Below are 22,078 nucleotides of genomic sequence, written 5' to 3'. Positions count from 1 at the left end.
AAAGGAAAAAGAAATGCACAAAATATTTACCCGCATGTACGGACAGGACATGGGGCCACCCCCATGTACATCTGGATAAGTGGGCATATATATGTATTGTACACACTGTACCAGTCCCGTGTACACTGCTACATTTATGTGTGTGTGTGTGTGTACAGACAATATATTCCGGTCCAGCACATGGACAAATTTACGCCCAACATCGTGAATTTTTGCTGTTTGCAATCAAAAAATGAAAGCATGGAAAAATAAAGATGGGCACAAGAGCAGTGAACAGGAGCAGGGAGCAGCAGTAGGAGCAGGGAGTAGAAGCAGCAGAGGCAGAGGCCAGGTCGAGCAGAGCAGAGCAGAGCACATAGCCAATGGATCGGGCAAATGGAGCGCAAATGTGGAGTCAGCGATGGGATGCCCAATGCGAAATTTGATTGCACACACACAGAAAGAAGGCCAGAGCTGAGCAGAAGCTGCTGGGACTTAGCCACAGCTGATTTTAATGGGTATCCGTGAGTGCCAAAGCCACTCGACTGAGTGCCGTTTTCCCACTGGGTCGGTCGGTCACTTCACCAACCAATGGACTGCTGCTGCGGTGCTGCTGCTGCTCTGGCTACCGTTTCCTGGACTGCACTTGGACTCACTCGCTCCACGCAGCTCTGAGTGTGGCGCTATTTTTGCGTGCTTTTGTACAACGCGCAAACAATTTGCATTTTCCATTTCAGCGTCAAATGAAATGTGCCCCGACTGTGGCTGTTGCTGCTGCTGCTCCGTTTCTCGCTCTTCTCTTTTTTGTTGTTGTTGCTTCCTTCCTTCGTGGGTTGGCGGTCAGTCAATGCATCCCGTTCAGGCTGCTCCAGCCACAGCAACAGCAGCAGAGTAGAAGTAGCAGCATGGCGGGCAGGCAGGGAGGTTGCATCGATGATTTATTGCACTTTTGACGTTATTGACATTTTATTTGTTTGCGATGAAGTCATTTAGTGCAGGGCGCACGCAAAGAAGCCGCTCGGCGGTCGGGCAGTCGATGATTTATGCTGACAAACGTGTCTCAAAGACGGAGAAGCCAAGAAGGAAGTTCTTTCGATGTTGCTTAGCTGCTCAGCTGCTGGTCCAGCTGATTCGAAAGTCTGTGCTGCCGTACAGCAGCAGTGCTGGGCAGCGGCCGACTGCTGCCAGATGGTCCCGCCTCCAGTGTTGTGTAGCACTCGAAGCTTAGCTTGGTGTTTGGCTTTGGCTTTGTTTGTCCTGTCAAAAAGTTACAGTTCGACAGACCAGACAGACAGCCACAAACATTTTCGGTTCTCGTTTCGATCGTTCCCCTCAAAATCCAACAAAAGACCACAAGCGAACTCCGTTTTTTGTTGACCAGCGAATAGCGAATAGAATAGAACAGATCAGACGCTTACCCCCCTTTGACCATGACCATGACCATGGCTAATTGGCGAGCAAGCGGCTGGATGGCGCCCATGCGGCTGCTGCGTCTGGTGCGTCTGGTGCGCGGCAAGTCGGATTACAGCAAGACGGCCAAGAACCTGAAGATCAACAAGGAGACGAAGCTGCTGGTGCAGGGCTTCACCGGCAAGCAGGCCACCTTCCACTCGCAGGAGGCCCTCAAGTACGGCACCAATGTGGTCGGCGGCGTCTCGCCCAACAAGGGCGGCACCAAGCACCTGGACAAGCCCGTCTTCAAGGACGTCGCGGAGGCCACCAAGGAGCTGAAGCCGGACGCCACTGTGATCTTCATACCGCCCAGCAATGCCGCCCAGGGCATCTGTGCGGCCATCGAGAGCGAGATCGGGCTGATCGTGGCCATCACGGAGGGCATACCGCAGGTGGACATGGTCCGCATCATGCAGATGCTCAAATGCCAGGAGAAGTCGCGCCTGCTGGGCCCCAACTGTCCGGGCATCATCGCGCCGGATCAGTGCAAAATCGGCATCATGCCCGGCGACATCCACAAGCGCGGCTGCGTGGGCATCGTCTCCCGTTCGGGCACCCTCACCTACGAGGCTGTGCAGCAGACGACAAAGACCGGGCTCGGCCAGACGCTGTGCATCGGGTGCGGTGGCGACCCCTTCAACGGGACGAACTTCATCGACGGCCTGAAGATCTTCCTGGACGATCCCGAGACGAAGGGCATCATACTAATTGGGGAGATCGGCGGCAGTGCCGAGGAGGATGCCGCCGAGTTCCTCAAGCAGCACAATGCCGGCTGCAAGGCCAAGCCCGTGGTCAGCTTCATTGCCGGGCAGACGGCACCGCCCGGTCGCCGCATGGGGCATGCCGGTGCCATCATTGCCGGCGGAAAGGGCACGGCCAGTGCCAAGGTGGAAGCGCTCGAGAAGGCCGGCGTCATTGTCTCCCAAAATCCCTGCCACATGGGCTCCAACCTCTACAAGGAGATGCTGCGCCTCAAGCTCGTGCCCAAGAAGGAGTCGGGCGGCGACTCCGGCAAGAAGAAGTAGGCCCAGCAGGGCCACAAGGAGACCCCAGATACACACTAGTTCCCAGTTAGGGGTTCCCCCCCCACCCACACCCACCAAATCCCATTTAACAGTTACAAATTAATAGAGCACCTGCAATAGAAATAGAAATAGCAAATAGCAATAGCCCAATCGATGCTGCATTCTCGGGCACTTACTCGGAAGGGGGGTGCGCATACCCCAACCCCCAGCATCAGCCTCTCGTCGAAACTCACATCACAAGGCAACACACACGCACGCACACACGCACAAATTGTCGCATTTATTTATTCTGCTCTTAAATACAAAATAAAAGCTTAAGCGACAAATTGGAATACGATACGTTGAGGCGAGAGACCGCCAGGTAAGTGGATTGCATTTCATATGCACAGGGGCAGACGGGGACAGGGAAGGGGTCGGAGACAGGACCTGCCTTTGGCCTTCCAAATTAGAGTTGATTGAACTGAATGGACACGACTTTCGATTCGTTTTTGTTTTGGTTTTGCTGCCTACGAATGCAAAGAGTTCACTCAACTGCCGTTGATAGCTATAGCCAGGGGGCTTAATGGAGGAGAACTTCCCTCGCTCTGCACCTTTGCATTCCCACAAATGTTGTTCCAATGAGAGCCCATCACATATCTGTGGGGTATGCCCCGCTTCGAGTATCCCTCAACTGCTGCCAGCTGCAGTTGCCTCCCACTTGTTCCCCCTTGCTACCACTTGCTCCCCCTTGCTGCCACTTGTTCCCCCTTGCTGCCACTTGCTCCCCCTTTCCTCATTGTTGTTCCGCTAAAAACCTAATTTCGCTTCGTTGTTTGTTCGTGGCCCCAAAAGGCTCCACACTTGTTTGTTTGCCCCATCGCGGTGGCTAATGTTGCCGTTGCAACAACAACAATAACAACAACACCAAACAGCCTTTTGGTGCCTGATGAGTTACCATCCTTCGTGGGAATACTCACAACGATAGAGAAACGATAGAGGAGAGAGAGAGTCTCCCCTGTTGCTGGATGCAACAAACTAACTCCCCGCTCTTGCTTGAATACTGAATATTGATAATTCCGTATTGATTTCTATTGACTATAGGTAATACTCCTTGAGTTTTCCCCCCTCCACACTCTCCCCCTCTTTCGCTCCACTCTCCTGCTTGCCATAAACCAATTACCGCACATTTTTCACTCTGCTCTATTACAGTGTTGCTTCGCAGTTGTTGTCTAGCAACAATTAACATCCGAATGATGATGATGAGGTTGTTCATGTTGTTGGGAATAAAACTATCGCAAAGGGGAAAGCGAGGGGGCGGCAGGTGTACGGATGGTGATGGGGGCTGGGCATCACCTGTACCGTGCTTAGTTTCTCTTGCAACTGCTTTTCTTGACAAATATTTAAATCATTTGTGCTGTCAGCACAAGTTGGGCATCCACCTGCCAACTGGCCTGCCGCCTGCCACCTGCCACCTGCCCTGCCTGCCACCTGCCCCCTGTCATTCTACAGAGCGTGGGCTAACGCATAATTTAACTGTAAGCCATCTTCAAGCTGTAGCACTCCACGAACCCACCCCCACCCCCTCCCCTGTTGCTGCTGTCTTAGCCACCGTCTCCTTTTGCCGTCTGCTGCTGGGTGTCGTCTCCGACGTCTGGGGTCTCTTTGCCAGCAACTGTTAAATGACAGGCACGCCTCTTGGTCTCGAGACAAGTGCCACACATCATCCGCTACAAGGAAAAACTGAGAATTTGCCTGCTCGCTTTTCCTAGCCTTCCTTTGCCTTCCTTTGCTGCTGCTGCTCCTGGCCATTGGGGTATATGTATTTTTAGCAGGATTTTGGCAGGACTATGCTCCCCATGGGCACAGGCTGTTTCTTTGCTTTGCTTTGCTTATATTTAGTTTAAGCCAAAGATAATCCAAGCGCTGGGTTATCGTCGTCCTGCTAGGGTATCCTGCCACTTGTGCCGATTGCTGCGCAGGCTGCTCCTGCTTCGTGTCGCTCTCCTGTTTAGGTGTCACTCGCTGCACTTGAGTTACATTCACATACACATATGTACATATGTATGTACATAGACATATGCACGTGTGGGATGTGGTACAGTGAGCGCTAACTGGGGGGGCGGACAGCCCCCTACTGCTCTGCTCCATGTGGCGTGTTCTTGCCGCAGAGTTTCCACTGTCTGTTCGGATACTTTTGTGAGTTTCCATTTCTTTTGCCAGCTATTTGGCAAATGCCACAGACACTCTGCTTTGCTTTGCTCTGCTTCGCCCTGCTTGCCATGCTTTGCTCTGCGCTGCGCTGCTCTGCTCTGCTTCGCTCTGCTCTGCTTTGCTCTGCTGCTGCTCTGCTTTTTTGGTTGGATTCTTCGTGTGGCATTCGCACTCCTTTGGAGCACTTCTCTGGCTAAGAGCTCGGCACAAATGCATTTTCCTTATTAAGAGTCCAATTCTCGCTGTCTCTCTCCTGTGCTCTGTGCTCTTTGCTCGTTGGCTTTTTCTGTCTCTATTTAAGTTTTCATTTAAATTATATGTGTAGGAGGGGGGATGTGCGGGGGTGCAAGCACATTTTCCATTTTTCACCTGCTGCTAAAGGGGGGAGGGGGAAACGTAGAAATGGAAACGTGGAATTGTAGCAAAAGTAGAAAGGCGAAAAGGCGTGACTTTGCCTGATAATGCCAGTCAAGTGGGACAGTGGCGAGTGGGAGGGGGTGGGCGGGGGGGGATAAGCAGTGGATGGTGGATGGACTGGGGGGGGGGGGGAGGTAGGCCATTCGACCGCAGAAACAGTGAACAGTGAAAAGCAATTAAAGTAAGACAAGTTTTAAAAGTCCAAGAGCCGAATCGAGGAGAAAGCAAAGCAAAAGCAAGGGGCCAGAGTTGATTTGACTTCTGATTGGGTGGGGCGAATGCAGCACAGAAGGGGGCAGGGAAAGGGCAGGGAGCTGTGTGACAAGTGGCACAATCGAATCCGTGAATGGTGGATGGGGGTGGAAAGAGCCGAAAAACCGAATGAATGCTTGGCATTCAATAAATTCTTTCTCCCTCTCTTGCCCTCCCTCGCTCTCCTTCCTCCCCGGAGAAGTTGTGCGGGAGGGTGTGCAAAAAACACTTGACAACAATTTATGAGACCGCCGCCATCAAACTAATTGAAAAACTAAGCCTCTGCTCGGCTCCACAGCCACCCCCCCCCCCCACAGCGCCCAAAAAGAGTTGGCCAAACTTTTGCCAGCCACACAGAATAAACCCCAAAACACACACACACACACACACACACACACACACACACACACACACACACACACACACACACACACACCCACACAGGGAGAGAGAGAGAGAGGGGAATGTGTGTGGGGCACATGCAAACAAAACCCCAAAATGTTGCACTTAATTGCAACTATTGGAAACTTGGTCCTGCCTCCTAATCCGACACTCAGCCTCATGCTCCATGCTCCGTGCCCCATGCCGCATGGCCCCTGCACACAGATTGAGTTTATTTTCTTGCCAAATACTTACGGGGGTGGGAGTGAGGGGTGGTGTGTGGTTGGATGGGTGTAAAAAGTACATGCCACAGAATCATCTCACAGTTGAATTGCTCTCTGTAATTCTATCAATTTATGCATGCCACACATGCCACAGCCAACCAACCAACCAAACAACCAAACAACCACAACCAACCAACCACCCCCTGCCCCTCCTCCTACGTGTCCAATTGATTGACAATTAGAGATTGACAATTGGCATTTAAACCGTAAATAATTTCATTTGATTGGCACTCTGATTACATCCGTGTAATCAAATCGAGTTTTGAAGCACTCGACTCGAATAACCACTGACCTCTGAGGGCACCCCCTCCACGCACAGCTCACCCTTATGGCTGCTCGATGGCCTGCCTACTTAATTAATCCATAGCCCTGTCTTCTGTATCCACCAGGCATCGATGGGCCGATAGCAGCAGAATCCCAGAGGGAGATCGCTCTGATCTGGCAGGCGGTCCCCGCGCTGTGCGCAGAACAAACCCAAAGAGCAGCCAGAAGGCAGCAGGCAGATCCATCCGCGCCAGTCAGGCGCGGACATCGGATGATCTATGGGGAGGACGATGCCGGCACCTGGCAGAGCCGCTTGGTGCACGCCTCGCGCCTTGCACCACCCGAGCGCTCCGCTTCCTACACCTCGAACCGCAACTTTTTGCAAAGCTTTGAGCGATTTCGGAGTGGCGTCCCCACGAAGCACTCGGCCAAGAAAACACACACAGCCAGCGACAGGCCTCCCGCAGGCAGGTGGAAGCTGACGCCACTACCTTCGCCCGTGTGTCCCTATGAGTTTCCAATTGATATTCACTCGAAAAGCAAGGGCCGCACCCCGACCAGCTACATGGCCCAGCTGGCCCGCCGTCTGTGGGGGGCATCTGCCAGGGAAGCGCACCCCGAAGAGTCCTCGGAGTGTGACACAGAAACCTCAGCCGTAGAGGTTTCCGCAGCAGCGTCCAGGCAGGAATACTTCGAGGGTCACCACTCCAGCTCTGACGCGGAGTTTCCTGAGCAGCATTTGCGAGCTATCCGACGATGAGGGTCATGTACCGGCAGATGTACGAGCTGTGCCGCACAGCCCACCTGCCTATGTCCACCTACGTCCCGAAGAAGGCCAAACAAATGTCGCAGCGACGCCAAACTCAGCGCTAGGCTCCATCGGAGGATCAATCTAGTTTTGTTCTAACCCACAACTGGGTTACTTTATTGCAGGGGGAAAGTGAATCATTAAAGCATTATTGCGGGATTTTTCTTTGATTTTTCAGCAGCATTTTCGCCACTCCTTCAGCAGCATTTTGGCGCCTCTTTCAGCAGCATTTTGGCGCCTCCTTCATCAGCTTTTTGCCCGGCAAACTTTCATTAGTACATTCCCTCCCCCCCAGCACAGTTTTTGGCACTGCAATTAAATATGCTAAAATGAAATCAAATATTTTTCGGGGGCGCCACGAAAAAGTTAAACACCAAACGATTTTAATAGCTGTCACGGGGGAATTCGGGTGGGGGCGATGGTGGGGCATGTGGCATGGGGCTGCCGCTGCTGCTGCTGCGGCGGCTGCGGTGGAAAACTTTACTGTCGCAATTAATAAAGTTTTTCTAGTCGAAGGGTTTGGCCGTGGTGGTGGCTGCCATGGGTGAAACCGCCAAAAAAAAAAAAAGAAAAAGCAGACAAAAAAAAACCCCCGCAATGAACGAGCAACGAGCAACGCGAGTCTGTTTACAGTATTCGCCATTTTCAGCGTAAAATCGCTGACGTTGCGCTGCGTTGCGTTGCGTATGTGGCATCCACATAGAGCTCCATGCCCCACCACCATCGTCAGCGGCAGCCACAGCCACAGCCACAGCGACAGCGTCAAGTGTCTTTGCATAATTTTTAGAGAACCGCACGAAGGGTGACTTTAATGACATCAGCGGTTGGTTACCCAGCCCCCCCCACCCCCCAGACCACACGACAGCTGTCAACAGATTTAATGTGCAGTTTTAATCAAATTCACATCAGGCTAGTTACGCCACGAGCAGGAGCATGAGCAGTAGCAGGAGCAGCCGGCAGGAGTCAGGCTGAGGCCAGGATGATCCAGCGGAACCGGAGGCATGGCATACCCCAGCGAAAGTTTCCCCAGCCAGCCAGTGGCAGTGCTTTTTTAAGCATACCCTGTATAGCGGAGGGCTGGCCAAAGCTCGGATTGCACTTGCTTGAACTTGGAGAAGGAATGCAGCAGGCAGCGTAGAGGTCGACCTACGATCCACGAAAGCAGACGCCAATCAGCTCCGTTTCGAGTGCAGTTTTAGCTGCAGATGCTCCCGAAGGAAGGCGATCCAGAGAGCAGTAGGCAGGAGATATAAATACCAGGAGATATACAGGATACAGGAGCAAATTCCACTTCAGGGCTCGTTTCATTGCTGCATGGTACAGTCGCTCGAGGTGCTGGTGCTGCCCCAAACGAAGCCCAGCAGTGGCCACATCTCGATAGTAGTCCCTCATGCTGGGCTGCTGGGCTGCTGGGCTGGCAATGCGCATCCCCTAGTCGAGTCGATGGTCTGGGGCGTACCACTTGTATCTGCCACGCAGTACGCTGGAATGCGTTGACTGATTGAAGGTGACGGCGCTGACTGGCGAACTTCTGCAGTGTATAATGCCCGCCGTAAGAAGTAGCTCGTGTGCTGCTGCCGCCTGCTTTTTGTGGCGTGCAACTTGATGCAATTAAAAGCGCATCAACAACTCTGCCGGCGCCAAGGGTTAAGCGGAGCAGGTGTCCAGAAAAACACCAAATTGGAGGCAACACGAAAAAGTGCGGCACGAGTGCAAAGTTCACTGAGGAATGGCAGGCCGGCAGAACGCGAGGACCCAGGAGCCAGGAGCCAGGAGCCAGGAGCCAGGACTTTGTGGTGCGCTGAGACTTTTGCCTGGGCGGTTTTTCCTGTTTCACTGTTCCACTCTCTGTGTATCTCTGTATCTTTATCCCCCCCCCTGGCAAGGTGTTTTGGGCCAAAGTTTTGTCGACATCTTAATTTCTCACTTGTAAATTGAGCTGCGCCAGCAACCGCAAATTAGACCCCAAAGTATACGTACTTTGTGGATGCCACATATTCCCCATGTCCCCACACACACACACACACACACACACACACACATACACGCAGCAGCCTTGCCACACACACACACAGACACACAGACAGTCATGCGTAAGACCCACAGACGGGGCAGAGACAGACAGGGAGGCAGGCAGGCAGGCAGGCAGGACTCCATCTCTTGCTCCCTCCAGACAAAGCTGCCTCAAAGTGTGGCAAAGTGTGAAGTGTATGTGTGTATGTGTATGTGTGTGTGTGTGTGTGTGGACAGGGGAACAGAGGAATTCCCGCTCAATGTGTCTATGGTGGGTGGGTGGTTGAGAGGTGAGGTGACACCACAAAACCCAACAAACCAACCCAATGCCGAATCCGATGAAAGTGCGTGGCGTGGCGTGGCGTGGCGTGGCATGTCTGTGTGCGGGCATGTGGCATGTGTGGGGATAACGCTGCAAAAGTATGCCTGAATGATTGCAAATAGATAGTGGATCCATTGATTGGCAGGTGCAATCGAATGCTCAAATCGATGCGGAAACAGATAATCAATCGAATAAATTCAATGAGTCTCCGTTTCACCATTGCCCCTGCCTTCTGTCTACTGCCTGAATCCGGCTATTGGCCCATCAGCCTCCGTTACAAGGTGTCGGGGATATCCTGCAGCTGCAGCTGCCACTGCCACTGAGACTCAGGCTAGTACTCCTGTTGCCTGCCTCTTTATGGCCCCTCGCACTTGCTGCAGAGGCTGCAGTCAGAGCTGCTGCTGCAATTTGCCAGCGGGCCGCCGCAGCTGCGCCCCTTTCTTGCCCCTCATTACGCACCCCCCCCCCCCCTGCCCACCCTTCCACACGTTTCGTCACGCTTTTCACACCGCACCAAAGTAGACAAACATTTGCAAATGAGCGTTGAAGCGTGCGTCTCCAGCAGCCACAGACGCCTCAGGTGGCATGCTGCCATCTGTCTCTACTGCCTCCTGCATTACCCCCTAGAGAGTGGCAGCAGGGGGGGTGGGGCATGCAGAATGCGTGCACAATTAGAGATAGTTGTGGCAATGGCAATGGCAGCTTTTTGGGAAACAAAATTGAAATATTTAATTAAATTTGGCAGACTGCAGTTATACCCCCCCCAACCCCACTACCCCACTACCCCACCCAACTCTCGCTCTGTGGAAATTCGTAATTTCCATTTTTATTGCCCTTCCCTGGAATCTGCCACCCAATAAAGTGCATAGAAGAAGGCACCTCCCCTCCAAAATAAACCAAGGAAACTTGGGGGATATTTGCGGTGGCTTTGCCCCCGAAACGTTACTCTCTTTTGAGGCTGAGAAAGGCCACAAGAGCAAGCTTCAGGCACTGCAAATTCCTGGCTCCAGGTGTCCAGATCTGTGATCTGTCTGCCAAGCTATTTGCGAGGATTCCCCAAGGGGGAAGCTTCGCTCGGGAATCAGCTTCAGGGACTACAAATGGCCGATCATGATGATCTTCTTCTCGTGGCTTTTGTCTCTTCCAGCGGACAGAGTTCCAGCATAAATCTGAGATCTATCTTTTCGCTGCCCTGGGCTTCCTTCGTTTTTATTTGCCCGGGCCATTTCAGTTGCCTTTTGTTCCGCTCGCAATGCAGTCCTTCCACACTCTGGCTCGCTTATCGCCCCCTCCCCGCGGCACCGCCCGGCACCCCATCGTGGGCCAATAATTTGGCCAATGACATGCAATTATTTGCCAGCCAACTTTTAAGACCCAACCTCCCCTCGACCCCATCCGTTGTGCCGCCCCGAGTTACGCCTTTTGTCCGGTGGGGCAGGCAGTGGCAGGCCAGGGGCAAGCAGCACTTTGCCAATTGCTCGCGTGGCACGTACAAAGTTTGTCTGCTGCAAGCCGCTGAATGGGCTGGTGGTAGGGGTAGGGGGTAGGGGGGGGGAGCTGCGAAAGTCGCAGGACTCAACTATGACTTGGACTTGGACTTGGATTCGGACTGGAATGATTCATGGCCGTTCCGTTGCAATTTAGCTGCCAACTCGCGAAAAGTACCGGAAACGCATTCATTTTCCGCATTTTTCACATCAATAATAAAGTGGAAGCGGCGAGTGCAGTGCCGTGCCGTGCAGGAGGAGGGAAGGGGAGGAGGAGGCAGGCGTCTCAGGCAACTGCAGCTGCAGCTCCTAATTAAGTTTGTAACATTTATGACTTGTTAGCCAAAGACTTTGACTGGCTAACTAGCCAAAGGGAGCCAAGCAGCCACAGAGCCACCAATGAAACCATATTGATTGGAAGTAGGAAACTCTTCCCAGTCCCCGTCCCAGTCCCCGTCTCAGTTTCAGCTGAAAACGAGCAACGAATGCAGGACGAAAGCCGAACTAAGACTCCATCCATTTCATTTCACGCTTCGTCTGCTGTCAAATGGCCAACACCACAGCCCCAGCCCCAGCCCCAGCCTAGCCCAAAACCCACCAATAAAGCGAATCAGGATGAGCATAGGGCTTGCTGCTGCTGCTGCTCCTCGTCGTTGTTGTCCAGTCTCTGGACTCTCTCCCTCTCTCGCTCCTTAGAATCTCTCTGCGCTTGGGCCGCACTCGTCTGTGAAATGATGACAGTTGCGGTTTCATTTTTTTTCCGCTGTCTGTCCGTTCGCCCTAAGATTTATGCGACATTTTTTTTGTCGTGTGTTTGTGTGTGTGTGTGATACACCCTGCACAGTGGGTACCACTGCCATGACTGGGAGCAGTAGAACTTTAGCCCCAAAGAGCAGGCGAGATTGCATGGGATTTATTCCCGTGAATGATCTTGTGAGTTATCTGTTAGGCAAAATATTTGGAGATGGAGGCGACACATGGCAGAGATCATATTCCATGAGCTGCCACAAATGCCACATGATAGCAGCAGCATTGATCCGTGATTGCTGCCCCCCCCCCATTCGATAAGGGTATTCGTGAATGCAATAAATACTTCTGTGGGTTCAGTTTGGTTTGGTTTGGTTTGGGCTACTCATGGATTTTATGATTTACGAGGGTGACGAGGCACTCTCAGTCCAATCCATAGCTGTAGGGGGGTGGGGAAAATGGCCACCAATGTCCAGTGCGACTTCAACTGTGAATTATTACTGCCCACAGTGCTGTAAAACTGTGCTCAGTTCTATAAAACTGTGATCAGTTCTATAAAACTGTGATCAGTTCAGCTCAAACTGTGATCATTTCACTTTAAACTGTGTTCAGTCCAGATAAAACTGTGCTAAGTTCAGCTAAAACTGTGATCAATACTGCTCAAACTGTGACCAGTGATGATAAATCTGTGCTCAGTTCTGATAAAACTGTACTCAACTCAGTAAAACTGTGCTCAGTGATGCTAAAGCTGTGCTCAGTGATGCTCAAACTGTGCCTATTCTTTTCTTTCCACAATAAAATCTGTTTTGAATCCCCCGTGCCCAGAGCTCAGTTTAATCTTTGTGCCTACCTCCCCCCCACCCATAGCTTTTCTCCATCTTATATTCTCTCACTCGCTCTCTCTCTCTCTCTCTCTTCTTTGTACCCCCCACCCGCCATTGTTTCACTGCTGGGGCGATAAGAACCAGCCGGAGACGACTGACCCGCTGCTCTGCTTTTGCTTTTCCCTCAGCTTCAGCTTCTGTTGCTGACCGATAAGCGGCCTGCAATATGGTCCGAGCGGCTCAGTGACCCCCAATGCCAACCGCCCACTTTCTACTTCCTACCTCCCACCTACCCTCCCACCTACCACTCTCATATTTCAGGCTTGTGTTTATGCAGCTCAACACTTTACCGGCACCCACAGTCCACAGCCCAGAGTCCAGACACGGACCCAGACCCAGACACGGACACGGACCCGCAGCCAAAGTTAACAGGGGAATCCGTTAAGCGGCTTACGCTCGACTTGCGAAAGTTTATTAAACATAATTATAAAATATCAAATTAAAAAAAAAAAAAATAAAGCAGAGGAAAGGAAAGGGAAACAGAAAGGAGTGTAAAAGGATGCGGCAGACGAGATGGCACACACACACAGCATGGAGAATCGGTGGTCCGGCTAGAGGAGAGCCGCCAAAGGCAGCAGCAGGAGGAGGCTGCGGGCCACCAGCGAGGCGACACCGCCGGCCGCCGGGTCTGGGGCTGTGAGGGCCTGGGCCCGGCGGCGCTCCTGGAGGGCGCGGTCGACGGCCGGCTGGCAGTTGGACTCCTTGCGGATGTAGCGGAACATCGACTCCACGATGTTGCTGGGCGTGATGGTCTCGCAGCGCTCCAGCTGGCGGACGGTGCAGGTCTCGAAGTCGTGCAGGTCGACGCACTGGCGGGGGCCCAGCACGAGCTCCGGCAGCAGGTCGGCCACGTGCTCGGAGGAGAGCTGCCCCACCTGGGGCAGGTAGCCGGCAAAGGTGGTGTTCAGGCAGGTGGCGATGTGGTCGCGGCTCGCCTGCAGGCACTCGGGCCCCTGCTCGGCGATGAACAGGGCGATCTGGTCGCCGTTCTTGTAGCAGACAAACTCCAGAAGCTTGTCCGTGATGCGCTGCATCAGGGCGTTGTGGGTGCGCTCCTCGCGGGTGAGGCACGGCTGCAGCGCCGCGTTGAAGTCGCGCAGGCAGGCCTTGGCCTGCGGCAGTCGCAGGCAGTATTTTTCGAAGACCACGTCCAGGTCCCCCTTGGGGCTGGCCTTCTCAATCTCGTCCAGTATCTCGGTGACGTTCGCCAGTCCGCCCAGGCAGCCCAGCAGCTGGCCGGCCGCCTGCTCGATGGCCGTGCCCAGGGCCGTGGCATTGACGGTGCCCGCGGGCAGCGCCTGGTTGGCCTTCTCGCATTTGGCGCGCAGCAGGCGCTGCAGATCCGCCAGCGAGACGTTCGCCGTCGTGTAGCCCGCGGGCAGATAGTGGGCGCCCAGCTCCTCCAGATCCTTGACTGTCGCCGGGTCCACCTCCGGCAGCTGTCCCGCTGCCAGGGCCAGGCAGCAGCCCCAGCCGACGACGGCCAGCAGCAGCAAGTGCGTTCCGCTCGGCGTTCTCTCCATGACTGATCCCGCCGGAGAGCGCTGCAGCACCGATTCCGATTCCGATTCCCATTCCGACCCCAAGCCCCGGGCATTATCTTATCAGTGGTGTGGGAGGAGGGGCTGGGCGACGCCTACAGGGGGTGGGGTGGCTGCGGTCAATGTCTGAGATTAAGGCAATCGCCAGTCCCAGTCCCCTGCCCATTCCGCCTGCCACTAATCGGCCGGGTAAACAACACACAGTGAGAGGCGAGTGATCCAACGGCAGTGATCCAACCCGACAGACTGAGAGAATCGGAGAGAGGGGAACTCATAAACATTTCAGTGGGAAAATCATATTTGGAATAGTTCTAAATAAAAACCAAAAACCAACACAGATAAATGCGCCCCGAAGTGGGGGAACCCATAAATTCTTTTATTAAATTTTATTACAATTTTTATGGCTATTACACTGCCATTCTCCCCTTTGGATAATCGCTACAAGTTATATTTCAGTTGGGCGAAGAAATAAATAAATAAAACACACGCGGAGATAATTGGAAAGTTTTGAGGCTGGAACAGTCCATGTTCCATGTAAGAAAAACTAATAAATAATTTCGTGCCCTGCAAACTTCTGTGCAAACCCTCTGGCAGAGTGAGTGGACTCTCCGTGGTACCCTCGCCGCTCGCTGTATTTGCATCTCTGACGTCTTCACACGGCGATTTCCATTCAATAAACTTATACAAGACTCGCGTAAACAAAATCGTTCCCAATAATCAGCAGCGCAGGCACAGAACTGTTTTGCTGAAAAGCAATGAAAAGCGATCCATAAAATGCTCCCCCCAGCGACTGCATTCGCGTGGCATTTCCATTAGATATACAGGCAGAGGAATCGAGTTAGAAGGGCCAATGAGAGGCCTCCGATCACTGTCCCTTAATTGGCTGAATATTGGGCAGCCATGAGTGTGCTTCAGGGTGTGCTGATCCCCTGGCTAATCAAAGTTCCAGGGTACTACCTGGCCCAAAAACCCCATTACAGATATTTGCCTTCATGCTGCAACTTGCACTGAGCACTCCGTCTAATTATATTAAGTACTAAGCATTTAATTGTACTCAATAAAAGCAGCTAATTGCACTGATAATGCCACCCCTGCCACTGCCCCCACAACTGTGGGACAGTGCACACAACAGATTGGCCCCAGCAACGCCATTAACCCTATCAATGGTTGGTTATCTTTTTTTTTTGGCTCCAAGTCCTTCTGCTGCCTGCCATCGGTGTCCCATCGGTGGGCCTTAATGGCTGGAACACTGGTTCAAAACTGTTTCAATTTAGCTGAACTCCAGTCCGATCCGCTCGATCCGGGAAGTGCGTGGCTCTCGCTACGCATCGCTATCGTAATGGCTGCCCAGCGATAAGCCAGCCCCACGGGCCTGTCGCTTCGGCTGGCTAATCGGCAAATCATGTGAATTTTGTGTGCCCCGCTGCAGGGATCGGGTTTAATCAGCTGCCTAATCAGTCGGGGGGATTGCGGCCAAAGGCGGCACTCATTTGGCCCCCTGCTCCACATTCCATTCCTCTCAGCAGGCAGATGCTTGCAGCCATCCATCGGGGCAGGAAAAAGTAAGCTGGAATGCTCACAGGATTAATGCCTACCTTCTGGATATTCCGACCGTTCATAAAGTAGAATCTCCAGGGGGAAGGGGAGGGGGAGGGGGCGGAACAGCAACAGCTGCCCCAAAACTGCAACTGAAAAACGGAAAAATGGCAACAGAAACCCAAAGAAGCACAACTTGAAAAGTAACAATTTATCTTCGTTTGCAGCGGAGCGGATGTTGCAAGTGCAATAAACAACTCCCCACCGCGCCCCAAAAAAGTGCACCCAAAAGAGCAGGCAGCAGGCAGGAGGCGAGGGGCGGGGCGGGCGGGCAGGAGCCACACAGGACTCGCTGCGCAAATTGAAATGAAGCGCAGCAAAGGATTGCTAAAAAAATGAAACCAATTAATTGCGGAGCCATTCGGGTGGGCGTGCCTGAAACGGGGATCAGTCAGTGAGGGGTGCTGACGAGGGGCGGGGCGGGGTTGTGGCTAATGGCTGCTGTGCATTAGGGTTCCCTTGCAATTAGCTACAAAGCGTAATTTCTTGCACATTTCTCAGACGTTGAGTCTTTTGGCAGGAGGGAGCGGAAGAGGGAGTACAGGTACAGAGACAGAGACAGAGAAAGAGACAGAGAGAGGTTGAGGTTGAGGGATAGGGATAGGTAATGGATGCAGCGAACAAGAACAGATCAGCAAGCATATAAAATAAAGAAAACTTCGACAGGGGGGACTATCTCGAAGGAAATCCATATTTATTCCCCCTCAAATGGGCAGATCCATCAGCGCACAATCACCCGTCGCATAGTCAATATTTGGATGGGGTTTCCCCGTCGCCCTTTTGGCCTTTGAAACACTTGTGGCTGTTCTCTCGCAAAAGCAGGCCAGCAAAAGGACAGCCAGAGAGCAGTAGAGAGAGAGAGACAGGCAGAAAGGGGTCACGGGAAGCCCGCAAACAATTGGCAAGCTCCAACGGATGTTGGCGCCCAGCTAATTGCAGCTGCCAATAAATCGAAGCACCACAAGCGGAGAGTGGTGGAGCAGGGAGAGGCAGAGGGCCGGAGCAGGAGCAGGAGGCCATTTGCCAATTGCTTTTTCAACGTTTCCGTTTCCGCTATGGAGGCGCTGACTGTGTGCCTGTGCCCAGTCCCTGCCACTGCCCCTGCCACTGCCACTGCCCCTGCCACTGACTCTGTGTATGCGTGCGATGCGTTTAGCTAATGATAATTAGCATAGCTTGCATTCCGATGATGATGATGATGTTGCTGCTGTCGCTGATGATATTATAGTTGGGCAGGAAACAGGGGCAAAGCCTTTATGGGTCCTGAAATCAGTTCAGTGTCTCTGCCCAGACTGCCTGCACTGTGCCTCTGTGCTGTGTGCTTTGTGCACTTTAATGCAAATAATTCATTTCATAATCAAGCAATGCCAACGCTGCAAATTGCGGCCCATGCCAGGCAGCCATACGCCATACGCCATTATTGTTTGTGGCCAAAAGCAAACATCGTTCACACATGCATGGAGAGACAGAGGCAGAGCAGTGGCAGAGTGGCAGAGAGGGAGAGGTGCAACTTAAACATATCATAACTATACACATCTGTATGCTGTCTGCTGTCTGCTGTCTCCTCTGTCTGCTGTACCTGCAACAGAACAGTAGCTGAATCACTGCACTTACATATGTCGTCTGATGCATGTATATTCCGCGCATATTCCTATCCATTTGAAGGCACTTCCAAGTGGCAGCACTCGAGCAAAAGGCAATTGGAAGCACAAAAGCTATTATAAGCTACCTATGCCCATAAGTAGGGAGCGATATTCAATGGTTAGCCCATGGCAAAGGCTTAAAGTTACAGCCAACAAGGGGCAAACAGCACTCAGGGCGGGACAGCACATCCCCCACTGGGATATATCTACTCGCAGCTACTTTAATAGTCTTTCACTGGCAATTAACGAACAGTAAGTATCCCCGGAGTAGACCCTCCAGAGAGCCCATCGATTATTCACTTTTAATGGAAGCTTGCTTCACTTTTTATGCCAGACCCCTCATTGCCAGATGCAACATTTTTGTTATTCAATTTGCACTGACCGAATTGTGGCTATTTTGTTGTTGTTGTCTGTCTGTCGTCCGTCATGAGTGAGATTTTCATAACTGATATGTCGGGGTAAAAAGAAACCAAACGGACAGACAGAAATGTTAATTAGAATGCAAAATCAATTCATGCAGAAAGCGGCGAGCGACGAGCGACGAGCGAGCGATGGAAAGGCTAATCCCAGTGAAAATCGGATGAGAGTTATCAGGGGGGGGGAGCATCATACACTCCCCGCCCCCCTCGCTCTTTGCGTGTGGCAGCAGCACATTGAAATGGAGTGCAGACCGCAAAGTCCAAATGAGAAATGTGGCGAAAATTCATTTTTTTTTTGGATTAACAATTCACAGCTCCGGGTTACCCTCTCCCGCTCTCCCCCCGTAAACACCATAACCCCCCGCCCTGCATGGCACCCCCCAAATGGCAAATGGCACAGCAAAACAACGAGCAAAGAAATGCAATAACTAAAACAAACCGCAGTGGGAAACTTTTGGCCAGAGGCATACACCAAGCACACACACACACCAGCACACACACCAGCACACACACCAGCACACACAACAAAAAGCCAAATACTTTATGTGCAGGGGTAGGGGAGGATTGATGAGAGGGGGAGGGGAGACACCAGAAACAAAATGAATGCAACTGGAATTGCCATTGAGCCCTGCATTGAAGGGAACCCAAGCCCAAGCCCGAGCCTGCTGCACTCACAGGCAAGCAGCAGCAGCTATCAGGCGAAGCTCCTGCTACCCTCTAAAGCAGTGCCCCCTAATGGGTATCCCTTAGTCGGCTGGGGTGTCGGCTGGGGCTGGGGCTGGCTCTTCCGTTGTTTTGCTGCTGCAGGACGGAAACAATTGCATTTTGCTGCAGCACACTTGTAATACAGGCACCGACAATGCACAGAGGTGCAGAGTGGGTGCCGAGTGGGTGCCGAGTGGGTGCTGAGGGGGCGGCGGCTGGACTGGTCAACGCAGTGGGCCAGGGGGTGTGTGTGGGTGGGTGTTCTCTCTGGGTGTTCTCTGCACTTCATGTGCACGTTGAGCATGAAGCAAAAATGTCAACATGTCATCGCGTCAATTGCCATACAACTTGATATCTGTCATAGGGCGCCAAGGATATGCCTGCCGTCAGTCAATGGCAATCATTATAAAGAGCTGCCAACGCTGCTGCTGCTGCTGCTCCCCCCCCCCTTCCCCGGGGGCTGGGGCACACGATCCTCAGCATGCTATGCTGCAGCGCGAGGGTAGGCCAGAGAGGAGGGGTTGGGTGGTTGCATATTGATTTTGATGCTGTTTTGATGCACAAAATGTTGACAATTCCCGTTGGCCCTTGGCCACGTTCAGAGCGTGTCGAAACAGAGAGGACACATATTGAGGGCAATAGGCAATGTGGCCAGCAGAGCTACACTAAGAGTGAGAGTGAGAGTGAGACAGAGAGACAAGGAGACACAGAGACTCTGTGTGTGTGTGTGTGTAAAAGAGCGTGGCAATGCTGTCGAGTGTTTTGTTGCTGGTTTTACGAGCTTTTGGCGTCAGAAACATCTGGCCAATATTGTTGTGCCCCATGTTAACACGTTGGCAGCGCAGCATCTGGGAGGGGACTCCCCTTCAGGCACCCACAGCAGCATCTACAAGGACACTAGACAGAAAGAGAGAGAGACTGTAAACGGGCACCGACTATAGCTTGATGCGATGCTTGCCTTGCAGATGATTTGGCACTACGATCAGAGCAGAACTCCACAGATTTATGCACCCACAGCTGCTGGGCTGATTATAATTTTCTGCATTCCCAGAAATATATTCTGCCAGAATCCACGAAGAGAGAATAAAACGAAACTTAACCGAGAGAGAGAGAGAGAGAATCGATAGAGTGCCATCGGCCATGCAACGCCTCCTCCAGCCATTCCTCCTACTTGTATATTCTCCGTGCCTCCTGCTCCTGCTCCTCCTCCTCCTCCTCCTGCTGCTCGACGTGTGCAACCATCTATGACATCGGCAGGCATTAATGGGTTAATTTGCATTAATATATTCAATTGAATGCGTTTGCGGCGACACCAAACGATGCAGCTTGCTGCTTGCCACATTCTCAATGTTGTTGTGGTTGCATGTGGCAGACAGACAGGCAGGCAGGCAGGCAGCTCCCTTGGGCAGGGCAGAAACATATCCTGCAGCCTGGCACACAAGCTTAAAGCATTTCTCCTTGTATTTTTTTTTTTATACAGCTTAATTCGATTTGCCATCGCCATCGCAATTAAATTGATTTTCATTTGCCAGCCAGACAACCGAACCAGCTCCTCCTCCGCCTGCTCCAGTGCCCCACAGGTTCCTGCCTCCGCACTGACAAACTTCTTTATTTCTGCCGGCACATAAAACCATTAAAGTTTCGTAGGCATATTCATGTGGACAGATTTGCCTCACTCCCCTCCATCAGTTATGCTGCAATCAATAAAGATATTTAAGTGCCAAAGTGGCTTGGGGGCTGAATTAACTTGCACTCTTCTTTCGGCTTTTGTTGGGCTGAAAATATGGCATTAATCCTCATAATTCCACGAATAGATCCACATTGATTAGCGAACTAGGGAGAGAGCGAGAGAGAGCTGCTGCACTCGCTTTTGGGTACATGCCAGACATGAAACTATACCAGTTGCTGCTAAGCTACTCCGAGAGAGAAAGAACGAGTGCTGCTAAGCTACTCCGAGAGAGAAATAACGAGTGCTGCTAAGCTACTCCGAGAGAGAAAGAATGAGTGCAGTTAAGCTAAGCTACTCTATAGAACAGAGAGAGAGAGAGGGAGAGCAAGCACTCTCTAGCCATGAAAATATCAGCATGCAGGGCCCCAATATAGAACCCCGGCTTAGAAAAATGTGTAAATGTTAGCCACTGTAGAGTTGATGGACATATCTAAATCGAATCCCTAAATCTCTGCTGGCTTAATCGCTCTCAGTTTCTCGCACTTACTGTAACTCCCTTGGTTGGGTTTCTCCTGCACCTCCAGCTCTGCCTTTGCCTTCGCCCTCCATCACTTTCCTTCGTTTATTGTGATGCTTCTCCTCTCCTTTTTCCTTCTTCCTGCCTACCTTCCTTCCTTTTTTTTTTTTTGTGGGTAGGCAGAGCCCCTTTCTAATGCGCTTCGGTTCACTGGCGCTTAGATAAAGTCAAATTATTCGTGTTTGCTGGGGTCCCCGTCCTCAATCCAACAACAGAAACAGAAACTCTTTTCTCTTTTCACTTTTGTTGTTGTTTCTTTCATTTTTTGGCACACACTTCTCACTGCCAGAGTCTCTGGCAGTCTTTGCTTTGGTTCTACTTTCTTTTCTTTGGCTTTTGCGGGCACGCCTCCTGTCCTCTGTCCCGCTGTCCCACTGCCATTCGATGCCTTCTGTGCCTTCGCCAAACACTCCAGAATTGACTGACTGACTGACTGACAGCCGTTGTTGATATATGATGGGGTCCATGGGGAATGGGGCTGCCGCTGCCTGCCTGCTCCTCTATTCAGATATCCATACACAGCAAGCACCGTGTTTGCTGTCGATTCTTATTTTTTTAGTGCTCGATGATTTTTTGTCGAACTTTTCGCTTTGATTCCGTTTGAATTTCCGCAGGTTCGCACCCACCCACTCTGCCACTCACGCTCCCACTTTGCCACTCACGCCCCTGCCCCTGCCCCTGTTCGGGCACACACACGACCAATTTTTTTTTATTTTTTTGCCAGGGGGAAATTCGATGAATTTGAGGAATATTTCTCAAAAGCTCCATCTTTGAGGCAGCCGAACAAAATAGACAAACAAAGGGGATTGGTTTGGGTTGGAGTGGGGGTTGGGGTTGGGGTGGGGCATGGGGGTGCTGGAGCGGCATAACATGGTGTAGGAGTGAGCAGCACACCGGCAGCGGCACACATGTTTGCATTGCAAATCCAAATCCAAGCGCCCAGAGTTCTTTTCATCATACCCTCACAGACCAGGAGGTGTAGCTCGGTTCTAACGCGACGTTTGCACCGCAAAGAAGGAAATCCTATGTTTAATGTTCTAAATCGTGCGACTATTGTGACTATATTATGTGACTCGGTTAGGGTATCAATGGGGGACCTTCTTGCTGGGTTTTTTCTTTCTGGCTCTTCGAGCGTGGGTGGTTTGGTGTCCCGCCGTCATGTTTGCTCATGTAAATCGAGCACGCGTTCGTCTCTCTCTCTCTCTGTCTCCCTCCTCTGCACTCTGCGCCCAGCATTCAGCATCCTCCCCACCTCCATCCTACATTCTCCATTCTACATCTCCTCCTGCACCTAGAGAGTTTATTAACGGTTTGGTTTGGGCCCCTGCCAACATTTTCGACTCAATGACAGCAAACATTTACATTTTGCGTGTTGTCATCGAAGCGGCTACTGGGAAGCCCAGTTACAGTTCCCGTACCCGTA

At 52.0% G+C, this 22,078-nt stretch overlaps 3 protein-coding genes across 3 annotated transcripts; 2 read left to right on the top strand and 1 right to left on the bottom strand.

The window, feature by feature from the left end:
* The first annotated feature begins 1,232 nt into the window (after positions 1–1,232).
* LOC111071936 (succinate--CoA ligase [ADP/GDP-forming] subunit alpha, mitochondrial) lies at positions 1,233–2,522 on the top strand. Its single transcript, XM_022363488.2, has one exon. It carries the CDS (start codon positions 1,410–1,412, stop codon positions 2,454–2,456), a length of 1,047 nt encoding a protein of 348 aa, XP_022219180.2. The 5' UTR covers positions 1,233–1,409; the 3' UTR covers positions 2,457–2,522.
* A 131-nt stretch (positions 2,523–2,653) lies between these two features.
* Positions 2,654–7,004, top strand: LOC111071937. The gene is made up of 2 exons (XM_022363489.2): positions 2,654–2,817; positions 6,370–7,004. The coding sequence occupies exon 2, from the start codon at positions 6,516–6,518 to the stop codon at positions 7,002–7,004; it is 489 nt and encodes a 162-aa protein (XP_022219181.2). The 5' UTR covers positions 2,654–2,817; positions 6,370–6,515.
* Positions 7,005–12,882: 5,878 nt separating this feature from the next.
* LOC111071923 (27 kDa glycoprotein) lies at positions 12,883–14,054 on the bottom strand. Its single transcript, XM_022363472.2, has one exon. The coding sequence runs from the start codon at positions 14,026–14,028 to the stop codon at positions 13,057–13,059; it is 972 nt and encodes a 323-aa protein (XP_022219164.2). The 5' UTR covers positions 14,029–14,054; the 3' UTR covers positions 12,883–13,056.
* Positions 14,055–22,078: the final 8,024 nt, after the last annotated feature.

Source organism: Drosophila obscura, unplaced genomic scaffold, assembly GCF_018151105.1.
Source record: "Drosophila obscura isolate BZ-5 IFL unplaced genomic scaffold, ASM1815110v1 contig_190, whole genome shotgun sequence".
Taxonomy (NCBI): Eukaryota; Metazoa; Arthropoda; class Insecta; order Diptera; family Drosophilidae; genus Drosophila; species Drosophila obscura.
Note: the sequence above shows the minus strand (reverse complement) of the source record. Positions and strands in the feature narration are given on the sequence as shown.

Bases quoted from the DNA above. Each gene is read 5' to 3' on its own strand.
- LOC111071937 (XM_022363489.2), top strand. From the start codon at position 6,516: ATGATCTATGGGGAGGACGATGCCGGCACCTGGCAGAGCCGCTTGGTG.
- LOC111071923 (XM_022363472.2), bottom strand. From the start codon at position 14,028: ATGGAGAGAACGCCGAGCGGAACGCACTTGCTGCTGCTGGCCGTCGTC.
- LOC111071936 (XM_022363488.2), top strand. From the start codon at position 1,410: ATGACCATGACCATGGCTAATTGGCGAGCAAGCGGCTGGATGGCGCCC.